General features: G+C 39.4%; 1 protein-coding gene across 3 annotated transcripts in view; it reads right to left on the reverse strand.

Moving 5' to 3' along the window:
• tbck (TBC1 domain containing kinase) overlaps positions 1-18,401 on the reverse strand; it is a 49,052-nt gene that overhangs the window by 3,875 nt on the left and 26,776 nt on the right. For all 3 annotated transcript variants that reach the window (XM_041983575.1, XM_041983577.1, XM_041983574.1), the window contains exons 23-24: positions 8,875-9,047; positions 1,548-1,711 (exon numbers count right to left, since the gene is read on the reverse strand). In XM_041983575.1, the coding sequence (XP_041839509.1) occupies positions 1,548-1,711; positions 8,875-9,047 (337 nt within the window). The remainder of the gene's footprint in view (positions 1-1,547; positions 1,712-8,874; positions 9,048-18,401) is intronic.

Genomic DNA, 18,401 nt, shown 5'->3' on the forward strand with positions numbered 1-18,401 from the left:
TCAGTTTTAAAACTCTTCCAAGAACTGATACCTGGCCAAGAGTTCAACGAGACATCAGATGCATTGTGGGATTTTTAGACAGAATTACAGTTAAAAATTATTTTCCTGTATGCAGCATGACTGTGTCTATGCCATGCATGGTAGCTGAGTCATCAGCAGTTACACAAGTATAAGAAACAACACATACCTATGTTATTGACAGAAACAGGAAGCTTCTAACAGCCATGTGTGTATCTGTTTTTCCCTTTTCTTGATGACTGATCATCTAATCTGCCTCAGACTTGGAAATATGTTCCTGGAAACCTGATGCAGTGAGAAGATAGAAGCACCAAATTTCATTGACATGGAGATGCTTCTAAGTGGAAACAAAAATCATGTCTGTGGACACAAGTCAATAGACTGAACTCATGTGACTATTTTACGCTTTGCTGGGAGCCAGTTTAGAGGGAAGAGTGTTCAAACTGGTTCTTCTTTACAAGAATCTGTAAAATGATCAAATGAATTAAGTTGATTATTTTAGATGCTACAATAAAATAAAATAACAGCTTAAATATAAAGCAGATAAGTTTAAATTATGTGGTTATGCTTGTGTAAGCATAATACATTAAGCTTCCTGTTTGGGTCTTTGTAGTGCTGTAGTCATGTAGTGGTGTCATTTTGATTCCACTGAATCTGATTCCACTTGAAGCCTTCCGATCTATTCTGAGGGATAGACAGAGTGAGACGGCTAAACAGTGCCTGTGTTTTGAATATTAAATTGTTTGTTGTTGTGTCACAGTGTCTGCATTTGAAAATACTACTGCACCTCCAAATTTGTATGTTTTTGTATGTTTTATGTAATACTATCACCTCTATGTAACTGCTCTTACAACATGTGCTGCCGACCTCTTGGCCAGGTCACCCTTGTGGAAGAGTTCATGATCTCAATGGGTTTTTTATCTGGTTAAATAAAGGTTTAAAAAAAAATCTATAAGGGTTCAATTTCAAACTTTCATAGCTTGATATGCACTGCTATAGACTTTTTTTTTTTTTTAAGATCAAACACATTCTGTAACAACATCATTGCCTCCTTTTGTTTTTACAATATGCTGGATCAGGCTACTTTGTGAGATTGTTGCTTCATTAACTAACTGGTGTGTTGGCGTGACTTTGTGTAGGTGACCCTTTAATCTGTAGCTTTTGCACTCCTCGCTCGTTGCGCTCCATTTCCACTTCCCACTTTATCTCCAGGTCTGAGGAAGAGGAGAAGCTTTTTTGAGTGGGGAGGTATTATGCACCTTTGCAGTGGTCTTGGTGTAGCAGTGCAAAAGTCTTTGTAGTGCATGCGCTTTAATGTCTAAGTGGCTTAGCTGGCTGCACCTGTGAAGGTGTGGATGAAAGGATTGCAGAAGGGGGTTCACTGCTCATGCTGTTACAATAAACTGTGCTTGCATCCCTTAGAATTTTAATTGCTCAGCTTTGCGTCCATGATAAAACTCACAGTATGATCACCATTAGGCTGTAAAATGGTTAAAAGTCTGTAGTTATAAAAGAAACTGCAAGGATACTCCTCAGTGCTTCGGATGTCCACGGTTACGATTTTGGGTTTGCCAGTTTTGTTCCTTTTTGAGGGTCCGGCCAGTGACAGGTCGCAAAGGTCGATTAAGTCCTCGGCTGAGATTCTGGGAGAAACTTCTGCTTTCAGGTCACACAGCGCCAGGGGCTCCCGACACTACAAGAAAGGAGGTCACAGAAGAGGAGGTAAAGCAAGGTATACCTTAAAATAATTTCTCAATACAACTGGGCTGATGAATTTGTATCAATCAACAATTCAAAGATGTGTTGTCCACGTCAGGTTAGCTTCTTATTTCCTAAAACGCATAGAACGATAACATGAATAAATTCCATGTTAATCCATTCAGAGTACATGTGTAATTTAAAATCCAAAAGCTAAGTTTTTCTACACCATTGAAATAATTAAAAAAACATAAATACAAATAAAACTTTGAGAGGGTAGACCTTTGGTGTTTATTATAAATGATTAACTGTGCCCTTCTCTTAAGAAATCATTTCATAATTTGTATTGAAAGGGAAAAGAAGAAGAAGAAAAAAAAAAAAACAAACACACCCATGTTGTACCAGGTCTGAATGACTTGAATAAATCCTGTCAGTAATATTGACAGATGAGCAGCTGCTGTGGCCAGGACATAATCCTGAGCTAGTTCGCGCAGGAACTGCAAAATGGGTTCATTAAACAGCCGGAGGCATAGCTGCAGGCACAGGGCTCTGCTCTGCATCGCTGGCAAAGTGTTGTACTACCCAAATGCCCTGAAATCATTTTAAATGGAAAAATTGGTTTAAAAAACATACTAATACAAATAAAAATATTGTGACAAAAATGTACTAAGCAGTATCCATTTTTTGTCTTATACTTCAGGACTTTGCCTTGGGTAAAATTCTGATTAAATGACTGATATTCATCATGGAAATTTTAATATACTGATATGATTTTACAAAGAATGTTCTGTTTTCCTGATCTTAAACCCCTCCGCTCTTGTAAAGTTTCACTATATAAGTGACATAAAAAGGTGTTTGTTCTTTAGGTTTCCATTTCTTTTTCATAGATTATTCCAAAAGGTATTTTGATCATAACAATATCTACCTCATTTCTCTGTGGTAGCAGATTGTAAGGGTATGTGTAAAGTGTGCAGATTATTGTGGTAAATCAAAAAAAAAAAAAAAGGTCAAATCAGCTAATCTAAAGTGATTAGAGGATTTTACATGGCTGTGCACCGACACTATTCTCTTCTCCTGAATTACCTGCAGAAAGCTCAACACCAGCTATTCTAGGCAAGATAAGAGATGCAGCAGCATAGCTGGGAACTGCATTTATTGTTTCTTCTGAACATGACCTGAAGTTTGGTTTACTATGAGAGAGAAAAAAAACATTATTTTCCATTTTTTTTTTCTTCAACCCTCAATCTGATGTCTAACAAACACTTATAAATAATATATATTACAAAAAGGGAAGAGCAGAAAGACTGACAACCTCCTAAGACATCAGCCCTGCAATGGATACTTGCAAGTACATATTTGGTTCTGCTTGAAAACTACTTTTTACAAATAAATAATACAATTTGTTAGCTCTTAAAATAATTTTAGTAAAATGCTTTTTGAATATGTTGTCTATCAGATTTCTATCTGCATTTATCAACACCTCCAATCGATATTATTAGGCAGAAGTCATTAGGTGCGGCTGTTTCTTGTTACATGACCAGTTTAGGTAGTATATAGCAGCTGGCACCACTGGCCCTGTTCCTGAGGTTTTTATATATATAAACATTTTGGTGTCCCATCATTTTCTGAGCTTGGCCATTGAATACAACAGTCCATCTCCATCACAAAATACTAACGGAATTCTTTAATATACCACAATGAAACAAACTACACAGCCACACAACTGGAGCATGTTGCCTCTATGTTGCAGCAACCAAATTCCAAATATGTACAAATTTAATAGCCTTTTAATTCCACATTTCAGAGATGAGAAAACAACAGAGGACAGAGACTTTAGAGAAACATGCAATGACACACACAGTGTTACAATCAGATCACTTTGCTCAGCAAGGAGAGTAAAAAAGAAGTTTGATGTTTGCGTTTGATTGCTGTATCTGAAAAAGTGTACAAAAAACTGTAGTCTACACACGAATCCATACACATACCATTTACTGACAGAAAAAGGTAAATATACTGCTTGTCACTGGGACTAACAAAGCACTGCAAGGTGACTTAAATGTCAGGATGAGCAGCGAGTGCCAGCCAAGGATGGCTTAATCTCACTTGGGCATTTTGCTAGCTTGGCAGTGAGGACTCTAAACCGCAGACTCCTGCACTAATTACTGCAGCAAAATGTTTCAATTTCAACCAACTGTGAAGCATGATTTCAAAATTAGAACCAAGTACTGTCTTCCAAGTCTGCAGTCACCCCAAGAGAAAACAAGCTTAACTGGGGTCATGATCTGAGAAAAAAAAGCAGTCAGCAAATATCAATCCCACGCAGGCACACATGAAATTTTCCAGAGGAGGATATTAAAACAAAGCATCCAATGTTAATTCTGGCAACACAGCAGTTCTCAGTATTACATGGGTGCTTTTAAGTTCAATGACAGAAGAGCCTTTTCATGAAAATTCGTTTAGACTTTTGCTGATAAATATCTGAGTCCAGACGTTACAGAGAAAGTAATATAACGCTACTATCTGTGTGAGTAATTTGCTTCAAAGGATAGATTTACTACAACTCTGCCAGCTCATTCTCAATCTTGCCAGCAACTGGCAAGCCACATTATTTTTCAACTGACTTAGTGAAATCTGAGAACTGGAAACTCTAACTTTTTTTCTTACGTTTAAATGGGCACACTTCAGGTCTGTAGCTCAGATGATGCCATCTTTCACAATCATGTTGTGGGCTTGTGCAGACAAATATAATTTTATCAAATGGCCAGGAGGCTCGGGACATTGGCAGGTTTATACTTCCATGCTTAAAATTTGGACATTAACAAATAACCCAGGAATGGACAGTAGGCTGTGGTGATAGCTGACTGTCATGCTAGTCCAGATGGTTCATCATTGATATCTGGCTCCATGTTATGTTTTGAGTGTTCCTCATTCATGTGTGTTGTCTAAGCCTAGATCATTAAAAGAATGATGGATTAGAACATTTTAAACAAGTTAAAACAAGTTAGTTTTATACTGAAGTTTTATGATTCACATTAAATAGCTTATTTAGCAAAGGAGACCTGACTGCAGTGTTCAGTCAGTGCATTTTAAATATTTTAACTTAGACTTAGACAACTTTATTAGTCCCACAAATTAGTTTACAATTAGTTTAAGCAGCACAACATACAACATACAACCATACAGTATGGTATGAAGGACACAATAAAAGTAAGAAGAGCTCGGTGATCAATAATATATAAAATATTTAAAAGATTTTTTTATAAAAAAAATGTAAAAAGACAAAAAAAAATTAAACATTACAGAGAATTTAATAGATGAATAGCAGTTGGGATTAAAATATGTTAAAATACTGTTTTGATAATCAGGTTCAGGCTTAATCAGGCTCTACCAACAAGACATGAGATCTGTTTATGACTTGCTACCACACAATACTTTTCTCAGTTTAGTCACCTGAACAGTTTAAATATAACCATAAAAAACCTACAATTTATTTGCACAAATTGATAAACCCTAACAATGAACTAATTTTACTAAAGATACTTTACTATTATTGCTCAATTAGCACAGTTTTTGTATTAATTTAGACCACAAATACAGCAAGACTGTACCAGGGACTATTACAGTTTACCTGTGTACATCAGTTTACATAGTCAAATAAAAGCTCTGCCAGCTGTTCTACGTTCGAGCAAACATTTTGACCAAACTCTTGATGTAATATAAATGATTTAACGATAGTTAGTTTCTGAGGGTTAGGGGTTCGGGTCATGAAAAACATTTGAAGGGAATTACTAAAATAAAGAAAGATTAAGCTCATGCCAAAGATTCATACAATACAACTACATGTATGAATAAAATTAATACAAAGTGGTACCGCTGGGTTTTTTATTATATTTGTTATGCTACATTTGAGGAGGAGAGCTTGCTTTGTCTTGTTTGGTCCCTCAGACCAAACTCAGCAGACAGCTGTCCAGTGAGATAAATGTCTGCTTAGAGGAAAGCTTGAGAATCTGCTGACAGGGCCTCCCACACTGTTAATGGAGAGAGGGATGGAGCACAAACATACATCTGCACAGTTTCCGCCATTCTACTTTTTAGATAATTTGAGCACTTTAGACCAGGAAATGGTTTGAATATTTCAAAAATTTCCAATGGGTGAGTTATCATGCTAGAAATTTCCTTGAAAGAACCAGTTTTGTTTTTCGACTTTGATGGGTTGAATTCACTTCTTGCCTCAAGGATAATTTTATTCTCTTCTTTCACAGTCAACAGCCAAGTTTCCATTGAAACATAAAATTATTTTATATTTTATTTGCAGTTTTCTGGTTTGGTTTGTGTTTTATCTATGTTGAAACTCCAGCTTTGAGACTGACAGTTTAACTCCCACCTGAATGTTTTCAGAAAGGGCGCACATAGACGCAACCATGGATCAATGCCACCACCCATACAAATGTGCCTCGGCTGAGTGAAAAAGATTACAGCAATCACTTGGGCACACAGCAGACAGGGCTGACAAGAATGTTTGTGGGCTTTCTGGACATGATGCATGACGATGTGAAAGGCAAACCAGGCTGCAGCACAACAACTGAAGAAAGACAAAAGTGCTGTGTGACATCAGCAAACCCTACTCAAATCAAAGCATTGATACATACTCTGGACACTAACTCTAAAATCAATTTGCATCAGTAGTACATGAAGGTATATAAATCTGGACAAAAGCATATGTCAAACTCATTTCCATTCTGATAAATCTGTCCTGAATTCCCAATCTATGCATAATCAAAGTACAATCACAGCTTACAGCTAAATTATATGTAGATGCCAGTTTAGTAAAGTTAATAGTTGTTTTTCCTCCAAACTGTCTGAATAAATTCTACAATGACTGAGTAACAAATAAAAGCAAAAAGAAAACATTAGGTCCATCTGAATGATTTTTTGTTAACAGACACCTATAAATGACTGTGAGCTACAGTATTAGATGGAAAACCAGACCAGACCATAGCTTGTTGTCTGATGACGTTCTAGTCCAAATTTGAAAACAATAACTATAAAATAAAGTTTTAGACAGACTCTTCCATAAGTACGGCCAAGTGCTCCCCCCCCAAAAAAGCTCCACATGAACCACAGAAATATTCATTCATGATATTTCCTCCAAAGTTTTTATTTTTCATAATCTAACTTGAGAAGCTCAAAAATCTAAAAAAAAACTTTTAACAGATTTTTTTAAGACAAGTTTTAAGAAATTCTGTGGAAAGTAGACTCTTGTTTGAAATTGTAGCTTGTGGACATGACATGAAAGCACCCAGAATCTGAATAGAAGTGTCAAACTAAGATTGCTGGTTATATTGTAAACTCACTTGAAAATATTTGAAGCAAACCGAAGTTAGAGAATTTGTGAAAGCTTGGGTAATTTTACAAGCACGCTGGGAATGTATGCAACATCTGTGGAAAAAGGTCACCAAAGTGATTTCATGGAGCAAAGTTTTACAGAGCTGGGTTGCAGGGACCCTTGTCAATAAGAAAAGTGTGTTTTTGCCAGGAAAAATATCAATCAGTGGATTACTAGGAGGCTTTATACTGTAGGTGAGTTGCTTTCAACTGATCACATATGTACCCATTTACACTGTTATTATAACTGGACTTGAGCTGGTTCAACTTATATCTGGCCGACAGAACTGAGCATGCTGTCCTGAGCAAAGCAAGTTTGCATACCCACACCATCACCTGCAGTGTATAAAGTTTTGCACAATGACTCATCAGTTTAAGTCAGGTGGTTTTGGAGCAGGGACACATCAAAAAACTGCAGGATTGTGGCCCTTTAGGACCGGAGCTGGACACCCCTGTTCTACCTGCTCTCCCTGGGCAATCTCATCAGCAGCCATGGGGTATCCCACCACTGCTATGCTGATGATACTCAGCTTAAGGACAACCTTCTCTTCTTCTGCTCCTCTGTCAACATCCACACTGACCACCTGCCTGGAGGAGATAGAGGCGTGGATGAAGCACAACTTTCTTCAGCTGAACAGTTCAAAGACAGAAGTCATCCTAGTTGGTACATTACATCAACTCCGCTCCACCACCATTACCCGTATCACCTTCGCTGGCCAAAACATCCCCCTTTACACATCAGTCACCGACCTGGGTGTTAAAATGGATCCTCAACTCACCTTTGACACCCACATCAAACACCTCTGTAAGACTTCATTCTACCATCTCAGGAACATCTCCAAACTCTGTCCAACTCTCACCCTGGCAGATGCAGAGAAGCTTGTCCACGTCTCTGTCCCCTCTAGGCTGGACTACTGTAATGGACTTCTTATGGGATCTCTAGCAAGACCATCCAGAAACTGCAGTAAATCCAGAACAACGCTGCCAGGATCCCGATCAGGGTTCGCAAATATGATCACATCCCCCTCATTCTGAAATCTCTTCACTGGCTCCCTGTCCCACTCAGAACTGAATACAAGGTCTCCCTCCTCACCCACAAGTGCATCCATAGACATGCACCCCAATTCCTTAAGGAACACATCACCCCCCAGACCTAATGCACCCTCCATTCTGCAACCAAAAACACCCTCCCGGTCCCCAGAACCAAGCTACGCACCATGGGTGACCGGGCCTTTTCCTCTGCAGCTCAGAGGCTGTGGAACACCATCTCCTTCCACCTAAGGGCTCCACAGACAACAGATGCTTTCAAAATGACCTAAAAACCTGTTTACAAATGCATTCTGCTACATGTTTTTTATGAGATTCCTTTTTAATCTTTTTTTTTTTGCTCTGTAGCACTGACCAATCACAAGGGAGTACCTCCGCATAACCGTCTGTGAAGCAGGGGTGCACGTCAGGTCTGAAAGAGGTGAGCGTCGAGCCTCTGCGGAGCTACGCCGAGCCTATGGCAGTTACGCAGAAGCAAACGCCGAGCAACCATAAATCCGCCTTTACTCTATGCTTTTCCCATTGCTGGTATTAAGCTGGTATTCTAATTGTTGTAGTCTTGATAACCCAAAACATTAAACCATTGTTGGTGCGCTGTCATGATCAGTTGTAGTGTTATACTTTATCAATGAACTCTTATACACAATACAAGAAGTACTGTGTAAACTCTTGACACCTCACATTATTTACATTAATTTTGGTAAATGTTTTTGTATTAAAACTCACCAAGTCGGTCTTGGGCATGTCCTGGTAGTCAGTTGAGAAGTATGTTGTGGTTTTCCCAAAGCCACTGTCACCGACGAGTTTTGTTGGCTGAGCATGCTGTCGATACGTAGCACTCTTTGGAGTCCAGCAGAAGAGGGTGATAGACTCCCGAACACAGCGCTCAATGTCAATCTCTGTTCAGCAACAAAGGGGTAAATACAAAGAGTTAAGTGCTGATGCAGGAGCAGCTTCCAACCTGTCAAAAAACCACATGATGAGCAAAAAAAAAAAAAAAAACCCAACAATAATGAAATCCTCCTTTGACTGACATAAAGCATGAGGAAGCATGTTAATGAAGACTGGAAGGTCTAACAGCATGAGTGAGCAGCTTGACCTTGGCATTTTAGCCATTAATAGTCTGAAGTTGTCATCCAGCAGCACTAGTGGTTCTTAAAGCTACAATAACTTGTTTGGTTACTGTCTTTAATTTGAGCTCTTGTATTACAAGTTCAAAAGACATTTTCAATGAAAAGCTAAATTCTTCTCTTCCTTGAATGCCTCTGTAGCAGTATCCACCCTTGTCCTGTTTCTTTTGCTGAAAATAGAAAGGATTAGGGAAAGGCTGCCCGCTGGATTAGTCAAGGATTTGGGTAAATTAGGAATTCTTTCCCCTCACAATCTTTCTCATTCATTCTCTATTTTAATCGCAAGTAAGTAAATCTTGCTAATGAGTGCTCTTTGGTATGACCTGCACCTGGTCCATGCTCAAGTAAAGTTATATAGAAGATTTATCATGTCTCTCCCTCTGCTCCACAGCAGTGTCAAGGTTAGGGGGTTGTCAGCTCTCCTGGGCTAGGACCTGACAAATTCAGTTACAAGGTCCATTCTGGTGAAAAACACAGTGGTGGTCTGAGATTCTTCACTGACAGGCTTACAGCAGTTCAGGGAAACACATTTTCCCTCCCTAGGGCCATGAATGCTGCATGCAATCACTCCTCCTGCTAAAAGAGGCAAACATGAGGAAAAGGAGATTGATGGCAGCTTTAAGAATATCTGGGCTCAGCTGGGTAAACCAAGAGAGCCAGTTTTGTTAATAACCAGTGTATCTTTTCTTTCTTTTATTTATATATTTATTTTTTTTTTTTTTTTTTGCCACACTAAGTTATATTGTAGTAGCTATAATATTATAATAGCAGCTAAGTGCATCTAAGGGATTGTAGAACTGATGCAACAGGGAGATCTTTGAATTTAAATCAACACATATTTGCTGCTTCATGCTTGAACCTTGGATGTTATAATAAACAGTGTGAAATCAGGAAAATTACTTTTGATCACTCACAGAATATACAGCATTAACTAAAACGACTTTGCTGGTAACATGGTTGGTGGTGACAGGGATTTGTTCATACACCCATCATCAAAGATATGAATGTCGTGGCCCTGCAAATGTTTCTTTGAATTATTCCTTTTCTTGAGCAGAATGATTAGAGAATGCAATAAGCTGAGTTTGATGCACACATTTTCATTTATTTGAGATTCTCTTAAATCAACATAAAGTAAAAATAGCATACACAGCCTTTTAAAAAATTGCTACCGATAATCATTTTAGTGTGCTGAAGCTCCAAAGTGTCTTTTCAAAGTCTCTATGTTTCCATTATACCTGTGCTAGAAGCTTCTTTGTGCAAGGGTCGACCAACCCAAAGCACAATTCCAAAAACAATGTGCATTGAACAATGAGTTCAATGCACAAAGAAAAAGGATTACAGCTCTACATAAGTCAGGGGTGAGCCATTTCAGTACAATATCATCAGTTCAATCAAATTAACATAAATAAAATTTACCAGGAGATGCAGCCACTTTTTTACAAAGTTGAAATAATAAAGGGTTTTCCGTCAACATTCCCAGGAATCTTTACAACACAAAATGTATTTAACATGGGTAAAAGAATTCCTGGAAATCTGTGTGGTTTGCATTTTCATTGCACCGCAAAGTTTTGGAAAATTTATTATTTGGCTGACGCCACTTCTTGTCATGGCAGTCAGACCCACTTCAACTGCTGTGGTCCTTCAGCTAATGCAGTCTTGTTTCAGTTTCTTTAACTTTTTTCCAGATCCAGAAGGATGTTGTCTATTCATTGCCTACCTACACTCATTTCAAGGTTCTGACTTGTCATCCTCTGCAAATCGCTCAGAGGAGCCTGGACCTTGTGGGCCATCCCCTTCTCATAGCCTCAATGTTCAAACAATCAAAACACACAGTTAAGTTTGTATAAGTAAAAAAAATCATGTTTTTTACCAGGGTAGTGTCAGTGGAAATGAGCCATGGTTTATACACATCAGTGTTATTATCTTTAGCCAAACAAGTTTTACAGTTTTACATCACTTTGGACTGTAATGCTGCAGGACAAGAAGAAAGCACTTGCTCCATAAATGCACCTTCAAGTATGATTTGGTCTAAGAGTCTGTGACAAAGAGAAATTCAACCAACATTAACCAATTTTAGCAGTGAGCTAAACCTAGTGCAAGATTTTTTTTTCTATTAGGGATGTGTATTTAAAATAATTTTGCTTCAGAAACAGTAGTGTTTTATTGTTTGTTCAAAAGAAAAAAAGAAAAAAACAAGAAGCCCAATCTTCCATGTGACTATAAAAATGAAAGAATTCTGTCTTTTCCTCATTGATAGTTTCACATTGGTTACTTAAGAAATTATGTGTATTGTTATTGTATGGCTGATCTTACTGCAGTAATAATTACTCCTGATAACAAATTAATCGTAGCAAACCTCAGCTAACCTCTGTTGTGGAAATTTGGTCCTAATTATTCCCATTTGTTAGAGTTGGAAACTATTCTAAAAGCTCAAAAGATTTAGAGGAGGTGTAGCAGTGCCTCTCTTATTAGAATACAAACAACACAACACAAACAAGCACAATCACACTGAGTTTCTAGAACAACAAAAAGTTCCTAAAAATTTCTTGGGGCACAATTTGTGTCTGCAGGACACATGTTCGTGTAAACTAAACTAAAAACAGAGGAAATATTTTAAAGAGGAACAGCTGTAATGGATTTTTTTTTTTTTTGGACACACATTAAACAATTTAAAAATTTGCAATATCCTGCATGACGTGGCTTCATGTTTCAAGCTGTTCCAGCCAAAGGCTGCACACAATGCACCATGGTAACTTCATTTATATAGAATTTTTATAGTCATATGCAGACCAGACACTCATATATACACTTCTATCATTATATGCTAAGTGACAGACAACGTGGGTTTTAGTTTCTTGCCCAAGAGCACTTCAGTACGGCATGGAATCTATCGATCAACTTTACAGTTGGTACGACTGCTCTTCCTCCTGAGCCACAGCAGCCCCTAGCATATGCCCCTGATGCCCCTAACACTGTAAACAATAAAGGAATGCAGCAGCACAATAAAAAAGAAAACACAGAAGATCAATGAACATTTCCAAAGGCATGGTCTGTTTCATGTATTATATCATCCCTTGATCGTCCTTAAAAAAATTTGTTTAGCTATGAAATAATATAAACATCAAGATTCAAACACTGAACAGAAACTAAGTTTGTGGTTCAGTTAAAGAAAAAAGAAAAAAAAAGAACTAGAAGCACTCAGAAAATGCAGACCCCTGCCATGCCATTGTATTTTTATTTTATTTTTTATTTTTTTTGTTTTGTTTTATTTTTTTTCCAATGATTGTGGAAATTATTTTGAGTTAGAAGCTCTAATAGCAAAATCTCCCTATATTAAAGAATCCTTCAGAAAATTCCTGGATCCAGGTGGGGACCCTGATCACACCCAAAATCTAATCACTCGTTTTTTTTTGGTTTTTTTTTTACATTTATGAAACTTCAGAAAAATTTAATCAAAATCCATTCAGAACTTATTGAATTATGTTGCAAACAAACAGACAAACCAACACCGCCTAATACATGTTTCTAATACATGTGAGAAAAAAAAAAACACCTGGTGGAAGCAGTGAGTACTAAAGGAGGAGCAACTAGAACAGGTCGTTGTAAGTTATGTGTTAGAAGAGGAGATGGTCTCAAAAGAGATAAATCTTGAGGAGGTGGACTGAACAATACAGAGTACAGTATGAGCTGAGACTGTCCTGTGATGACCTTACTAGTTCATGTTTTAGAGGAACACTGCAGTGCAGCGTGAGCAGAAGCCTGTTTGAATTTAAATGTCAGCGTACAGGTCAAGAAGTCCCTCTGCAGACAGGGATTATGAACCTAAATTTAAAATGTACAGCCATGGGTAGACAGAGGATGTCAGTGGTTGTTTAATTATTAAGGGATCAACATTATTGGTTGTCTGCTTTACAGAGGAAGCTAAACCCTGTGTTTGGGCAAGTGGAAGGCTGCTTACAGATACCCAGTTCGACAAATGAGAACAAAAACAAATAAGATTTATTTACTTATTTTTCTTTTCTTGCCTTATTTAAACATAATTGTTTTTGCTATTGTTTTCTGATAGCTATCCATGAAACTCTGTTCTAAGTCTGTCGACAGATCACAGTCTATAAATGTGCCTGCTGTTCTCTCAACGTGGCTAAATCATCTCAAATGTAAAGAGAATACTGAGCAGTTAGTGGGCTCTGGAAGGATTAGTGCAGTTTACTGAAGTTTCTCTGGGTCTGCTATGGCTATTTTTGAATGATGCAAAACTTTTAACTTAAATTTTTATATCTTATCTTGAGGTTCTAAAGAGTTACTGAGAACATTTTGTCAGCTTAACGTCAAAGTCCGCAAATTAAAAATTCATTCATCAAATCTTAGCACATCAACCACACTCATGATAAATCTTTAGTAACAAATATTTAGCTGCAAATAATTATCAGGGACTCTGATATTTCCATTACAAAAATGTAATTCTAATAGCAGTTTTTAGTTATTTATTTAGGCAATCGATGGTATGAACTTGAAATCATGTAACATAATGACAGAATGACTCAATAAGATAATGAATAAAATTTAGGAAATACAGCAGATTGGCATTAACTGATCTGTACGTTTCACACACATATAATTTTTTCAGGTGTTGTTTGCTTATTTTTCCATTTTCACTACACTGAAGTAAATTTAAAACAAATATTTACAGATTCGTGTCAATACACACCTAGAGCTAGTTCAGTTTTGTTGCTTGTAATTCTTCTGTAATTAGGCCCGAGCACCGAAGGCGGTGCGAAGGCCTATTGTAATGCAAGCGTTTATTATTATTTTTATTTCGCACAATGAATCGCATTTTTGGGGGCCTGAACATGCTCAAAAACTCACCAAATTTTGCCTACCCCCCCATTGGAATGCGAAAAATTTAATAATTTGGGGTGCTCGGGACTGTTCAGGCAAAACTGAACCAGAGCGCCACCTATTTGTGATGCCCCTCCATTGCAAGTTAGCAATCTTCATAAAACTTTGTACACATGTTCCACATGCTCGGGGCGAACAAAAAAGAAATTATTGAGTATATGCTCTAAAAAAAACAGGAAGGCGGCCATTTTGGGTCAAAGTCGCCATTTTGGCGTTTTACTGACCTCGCATTTGAACGAACTCCTCCTAGAGATATTATCGTATTGACACCAAAATAGGTCAGGATGTTCAGAAGGCATGTGTGATCAAAAGTTATGCAAACCTTTCTCAAAGGAGTAAGGGCGTACAGGGGGCGTGGCCTCAAAGTTTGATGTCTCGCCATGAAAGACGAAATTGATATAACTCCCACATAAAACAACTTTTCTGACCCAAAATGGCCTCGTATGATACTAGTCCCATCCTCAAGACATCTACATGGTCATCATTGGATTATGAATAGGCCACGCCCCCTGGCGACAGGAAGTCATGTTTTTTACTCGAAGACCCACTGCTCTGGCCTTTTGGACACAACCAGGGGTCAAACTGCATCAGACACCTGAAAACAAGTTGGGGATGATATCCGGTGAAGACTGTTGCTCTACGCTGCAAGGCGAGACCGTGGCGCCATGGCGAACTTCGATAAGACGCCATGACATCAAAAACAAGTATAACTCCCTCATTTTTCACCCAATCACCATCAAACTCACAGGGTTTAGTCATGGTCCCGTCCCGAACAGACACATATAACCACTTCCGGTCTAGCCCTAAGCCCCGCCCACTTTCAACAGGAAGTGCTTTTTTGCAGATGCCGGGGTCCTGCTCCTCAGGCATGAACTCCAGACACTTGAAAGTGCTTCACAACAGGTCAAACCCTTTCATGATCCCACAATAAAAATCTCAAGTTCCTTCGCCAAACGTAACCATGGCGAATATTGGTCCGACGCCACCAAACAGGAAGTACTTGTAACTCACCCGGTGTACCCTCGATCTCCACCAAACTTGGTAGGAAGGATCGTAGTCAGATGTGGAACTGAGCCAAAATGACATATGCTGGAATAGTTGCAATATGGCTCTATAGCGCCCCCTACAATATTTTAATCAACCAGCACACCCACTATGCTGACCAACAAGCAACCTATCTACACCAAAATGGCCACATATGATGTCATTTCCATGCTGACCACATCTACATGTCCAGATGTTGTCAACGCCGTAGCCCCACCCCCTGGAAACAGGAAGTACCCCATTTTTTTCCATTGAAAACCTTAAAAACCTACTCAAACTCATCAATATCATCCTTGATGAACTCATGACTCACAATATAACAAACTCTTTACACCATCATGATTAAAATGGCTGCCTGTGAGGTTTCTGTCCCTCGCCATCAAACAGGAAGTGGCTATAACTCTGGACTCGGTTGACCCAAGGACGTGATACTTGGCAGTTGTCATTGAAGTCCGAACCTCAACATGTTAGTACATGATAAAACACTATAACGCCACCTACTGGCCATGTTGATATCTGCAGATCTTAAAAGCATGATTTTGTTTGGATTTGTTTCACACTATTGGTCAGAACATGGTCATGAACACTTCTGATGTCATTATTAGGCCCATTGATGTACGAGATGATGGTCAGAGAGAGACAATGACCACACGAGGCAGAAACATGGGGACGACTGAGCGTACGGCTGCCAGCCAGAGCGAGCTTGCTTGGGGAGGGAGGTTGCAGGCCGAGGGGGCGGTGCAATAGGCCGGAGCGGCGCCAGAGGTGCGAGGGCCTTCATCGCTGCTTGCAGCTTTAATTAGGCCCGAGCACCGAAGGCGGTGCGAAGGCCTATTGTAATGCAAGCGTTTATTATTATTATTCTTATTATTCTCCCGTCAAATGAATTGCATTTTTGGGGGTCTCAACATACCCCAAAACTCACCAAATTTTGCGTACCCTCCCAAAGGAATGTGAAAAATTTCATATTTTGGGGTGCTCGGGACTATTTCGGGCAAAATTGAACAAGAGCGCCACCTATTTATAGTGCCCCGCCACTGCACGTCAGTCAATCTTATGAAACTCAGCTACACATGTTCTAAATGCTCAGGCGAACAAAAAATCCTCTTGGAGAACTGCTCTAAAAAAAACAGGAAGGCGGCCATTTTGGGTCAAAGTCGCCATTTTGGCGTTTTACTGACCTCGCATTTGAACGAACTCCTCCTAGAGATATTATCGTATTGACACCAAAATGGCTGAGGATGTTCAGAAGCCATGTGTGATCAAAAGTTATGCAAAACTCTCTCAAAGGAGTAACGGCGTACAGGGGGCGTGGCCTCAAAGTTTGATGTCTCGCCATGAAAGACGAAATTGATATAACTCCCACATAAAACAACTTTTCTGACCCAAAATGGCCTCGTATGATACTAGTCCCATCCTCAACACATCTATGTGGTCATTATTGGATTATGAATAGGCCACGCCCCCTGGCAACAGGAAGTCATGTTTTTTACTCGAAGACCCACTTCTCTGACGTTTTGAACACAACCGGGGTCAAACTGCATCAGACACCTGAAAACAAGTTGGGGATGATATCCGGTGAAGACTGTTGCTCTACGCTGCAAAGCAAGACCGTGGCGCCATGGCGAACTTCGATAAGACGCCATGACATCATAAATCACTATAACTCCCTCATTTTTCACCCAATCACCATCAAACTCACAGGGCTTAGTCATGGTCCGGTCCCGAACAGACCCATATGACCACTTCCGGTCTAGCCCTAAGCCCCGCCCACTTTCAACAGGAAGTGCTTTTTTGCAGTTGTCGTGGTCCTTCTCCTCAGGCATGAACCCCAGACACTTGAAAGTGCTTCACAACAGGTCAAACCCTTTCATGATACTACAATAAAAATCTCAAGTTCCTTCGCCAAACGTAACCATGGCGAATCTTGGTCCGACGCCATCAAACAGGAAGTACTTGTAACTCACCCGGTGTATCATCGATCTCCACCAAACTCGGCAGGAAGGATCGTATTCAGACGTGGAACTGAGCCAAATTGACATATGCTGGAATAGTGACATAGTGGCTCTATAGCGCCCCCTACAATATTTTGATCAACCAGCTTCGCCCCCTACGTGGACCGACATGCATGAAATTCACCACATTGATTTACTATGCCAGGATGCACAAAACTGTCCATTACACCTTTTTGCTAATTTCAACAGGAAGTCGGCCATTTTGTAAAACGTGTCATTTTCAGGGTCATTTTGGCCTGTTTCTTGCCATTGCATTAGAACGAACTCCTCCTACAGATTATATCGTATTTACCTCAAAATCACTCTGAAGCTTCCAGAGGCATGTGTGATCAAAAGTTATGCAAAACTTTCTCAAAGGAGAAAGGGCATGGCGGGGGCGTGGCCTCAAACTTTGATATCTCGCCATGAGAGACGAAACTGACATAACTTACATATAAAACAACCTATCTTAACCAAAATGGCCCCGTTTGATGTCATTTCCATGCTGACCACATCTACATGTCCAGATGTTGTCACCTGGACATTGCTCAATGCTGCATGGCCAGACGGTGGCGTCATGACAAACTTGGATAAAACGCCATGACATCATTAATCAGTATAAATCCCTCAATTTTCATCCAATCACCATCACACTCACAGTAATTACTCAGGGTCTGTTCCTGAACAGATACATTGAACTACTTCTGGTCTTGGTCTAAGCCCCGCCCACTTTCAACAGGAAGTGTCTTTTTCAGACACTGGGGTCCCTCTCCTCAGGAATGAACTCCACACACTCAAAAGTGCTTCAGATCAGGTCAAACTCTTTCGTGATACTACCGAAAACAATCCTCAAGTTCCTTCCTCAAGCAAAACCATGGCGAATGGCGTTCATCGCCATGAAACAGGAAGTATTTGCAACTGACCCATAGTACTTCCCATCTCCACCAAACTCGGCAGGAAGGACAGTGGTCAGGCCTGGAACTGATTTAAATAGACATATGCTGGTTATGTGGCTCTATAGCGCCCCCTATAATTATTTATTCTATCAGCTCCAACCACTGCTTTGACTGACATTCATGAAATGTGGCATATTTATATAACATGCCAGTACAAACCAAAAAGCCTCTTCATGTCCTGATGTTTTCAACGCCATAGCCCCGCCCCCTGGAAACAGGAAGTACCCCTT

This window comes from Melanotaenia boesemani, chromosome 4 (genome assembly GCF_017639745.1).
Source record: "Melanotaenia boesemani isolate fMelBoe1 chromosome 4, fMelBoe1.pri, whole genome shotgun sequence".
Taxonomy (NCBI): Eukaryota; Metazoa; Chordata; class Actinopteri; order Atheriniformes; family Melanotaeniidae; genus Melanotaenia; species Melanotaenia boesemani.